General features: G+C 33.4%; 1 protein-coding gene across 1 annotated transcript in view; it reads right to left on the bottom strand.

Moving 5' to 3' along the window:
- The window catches only part of LOC108360619 (uncharacterized), a 2,217-nt gene extending 773 nt beyond the window's left edge, over positions 1-1,444 (bottom strand). The window contains exon 1 of the mRNA XM_017612986.1: positions 1,261-1,444. Coding sequence (XP_017468475.1) covers positions 1,261-1,264 — 4 coding nt within the window. The 5' untranslated portion in view covers positions 1,265-1,444. The remainder of the gene's footprint in view (positions 1-1,260) is intronic.
- Between the last annotated feature and the right edge of the window lie 945 nt (positions 1,445-2,389).

Here is a 2,389-nt window from a genome sequence, read left to right as displayed (position 1 = left end):
CAAGCCATGACAAATGGAAATGCGTGTATTTTGTTTGTGTATTGCAAATAATTTGCAATACAAATTTGCAATGCAATGATGCTAGGCCATTTGCACCGGATCGCGAATAGCCCTATAGTTTAGGAAGAGCCTGCCTGAAACTATACAAAAAAGCAAATAAGCAAATGGATGTATAGAATTGACAACAACAACCACGCTATCGAGTTTAAATAGCGGCAAATCAGCTGCACTTGATAGCAGTTGGTTGAATAAGGAAAATGAATTAGCAACAAGAGTTTACGGGATGTACATAGCTCAGTGGTTAACGCTTCTGACTTTGAACATCGAATACGCAGGTTCGATCCCTGCTGAAGTCTAGAAAAAAGAAGTCTGATGAGGAGATGTGGTGATCCCGGAAATAGTGCTATAACTTTTTGTTTACAATTACTGTATTATCAATTGTTTTAATTCTCATGTTGATATTTTCTACCATCTCCACTTTTGCTTGTTTTAATATTGTATTTCGCTCATCTGTTTCAGTCGATCAAACCATTGCATAGGCTTACAAGTATGAAAAGCGCCATTTTGTTTATTTACATTTGAAAACAGCTGAAATCACCTGATTTTCAATTCTCTCATTCTCCGCACAGAGTTACATTCAAGTTTCAATAACAACTTTAAAATGTAAACTGAGAAATATTTTAGAAAAATGTGTTTATATTGAATTGATTAAACAAGAAATTAAAAATGCATGCCAAGTCTTGCATTTCCAATAATAACGATAAATGTGTATGTTCCAGGCAATAATTTAAAATATTTGTGAAACTTATCATTTTGCGATGAAATAAAGAATGTACACGAAAAAAACTGGTCACAGTTAAAACGTTCTAAAACATAAATATATTAATGGAATTCAACAATATTTACATATATTTACATCTAAACTTAGTTTTATTGAAATTCGTTAAAAAAGAGTTAATTCTCCTTGTAATAAGCAAACGATCGCAATTTTGACTTTATGTCCTTCATTAGCCCTTGCACAGAAGTTTCAGTGATTTCCTTGGAAACCAGCTGCCATTTATTTTTGAATTGTTGTGCGTTTTTTACAGCTTTGTGGGTCTTAAGAAGTTTGGATTTCATAACGGCCCAGTAGGTTTCGATCGGCCGATGCTCTGGACAATTAGGTGGATTCACCTCTTTTGCTACAAAATACACTTTGTTTCTATGCTACCATCCTAAAGCCATTTTTCCGTAATGACATATCGCGAGATTAGGCCAAAAACATGTTTAATTTTTTGCCGACATCTCTTACCGAAAGTCCAGGATTTTTCTTAAAAGCAGATAACACTTTTTTTCTGCCACTACCAGGGTTCCTTTTTAACGATAAACATTCATTGTATTTTTTAAGCACATAAGTAACGGTAGACTTTGGAAATTTTAGCTTTTTTGCGATGTCGTTATGGAACATGCTGGGATTTTCCAGCTCTTTGCGCAATATTAACTCGCGATCGATTTCTTTCTTGGTCCTCGTTTCTACACTGATTTTTGTTACTAAAAAGAAATGATGCAGTAAGGTGGAAAATGCTTCCAGCTTTTTAAGTGTCTACCGATTTTTATTTTAATGTTATGATTAACCGAGCTATGCTTGGTTATGTGCGACCAGTTTTTTCCGTGTACATTCTTTACAACAATGTGTGTAAAATTCGTTGTCATTGTTTCTGTTTTGAATACCATATTCGTACCTGCCGGTGGAAAAAATAGGTAAATTTGTATTTATTTTTAAGAAAATATATAAATTAAAATATATTCTTTCCAGAGCGACATACGGACAAGTAATATGATAAATTTGTATGATGAATACCGCGGACAATTTTTTGCATCAAAGTTTATATTCTAATTTTCATTTGAATTATGATATCAACAGGAATGCTTTGGAACGTATTTTTTGAAGACAAATTTTTTATAAATCTTGAGATTGTTGATTTATTTTAGACTTAAAAAGGCTAGTTTATATTAAAAAATATATTTAGACTAGAAGTATATAAACTACTTTTATTACGAATTGAAACGATTTTAATGAAAATGGTTACCATTAATAGTAGTATGACAGTTAGGTATAATTAATGTGACCAACTATTTCATATCTCAAAGAAGTACAGCTTAGGTTGGGTTAAGTTAAGAGATGATTCCATTTCATCTTGCTCTTGGAAACTGATACAAAAGAATCAGTTGAAATTCCTAGTCTCACCGCATGAATACCAATCGCGCAATAGCCTATCAGAACCCCCATCACTAGCCCTTGAGAGGTAACGTGTCCTTGAGGTGTAAAGTGCCCTATAAAAACATTTGCTGCAGCAGAGAAACGTCTTCAATTCCCTTTTTATGTTGCAAAAGGACCCGGTTTCCCTCA

The sequence above is a fragment of the Rhagoletis zephyria genome, unplaced genomic scaffold (genome assembly GCF_001687245.7).
Source record: "Rhagoletis zephyria isolate East Lansing unplaced genomic scaffold, Rhagoletis_zephyria_1.1 Rzeph_scaffold_00594, whole genome shotgun sequence".
Classification (NCBI taxonomy): Eukaryota; Metazoa; Arthropoda; class Insecta; order Diptera; family Tephritidae; genus Rhagoletis; species Rhagoletis zephyria.
The sequence above is the reverse complement of the archived record's forward strand: the minus strand, read 5'-3'. Positions and strand labels throughout refer to the sequence as shown.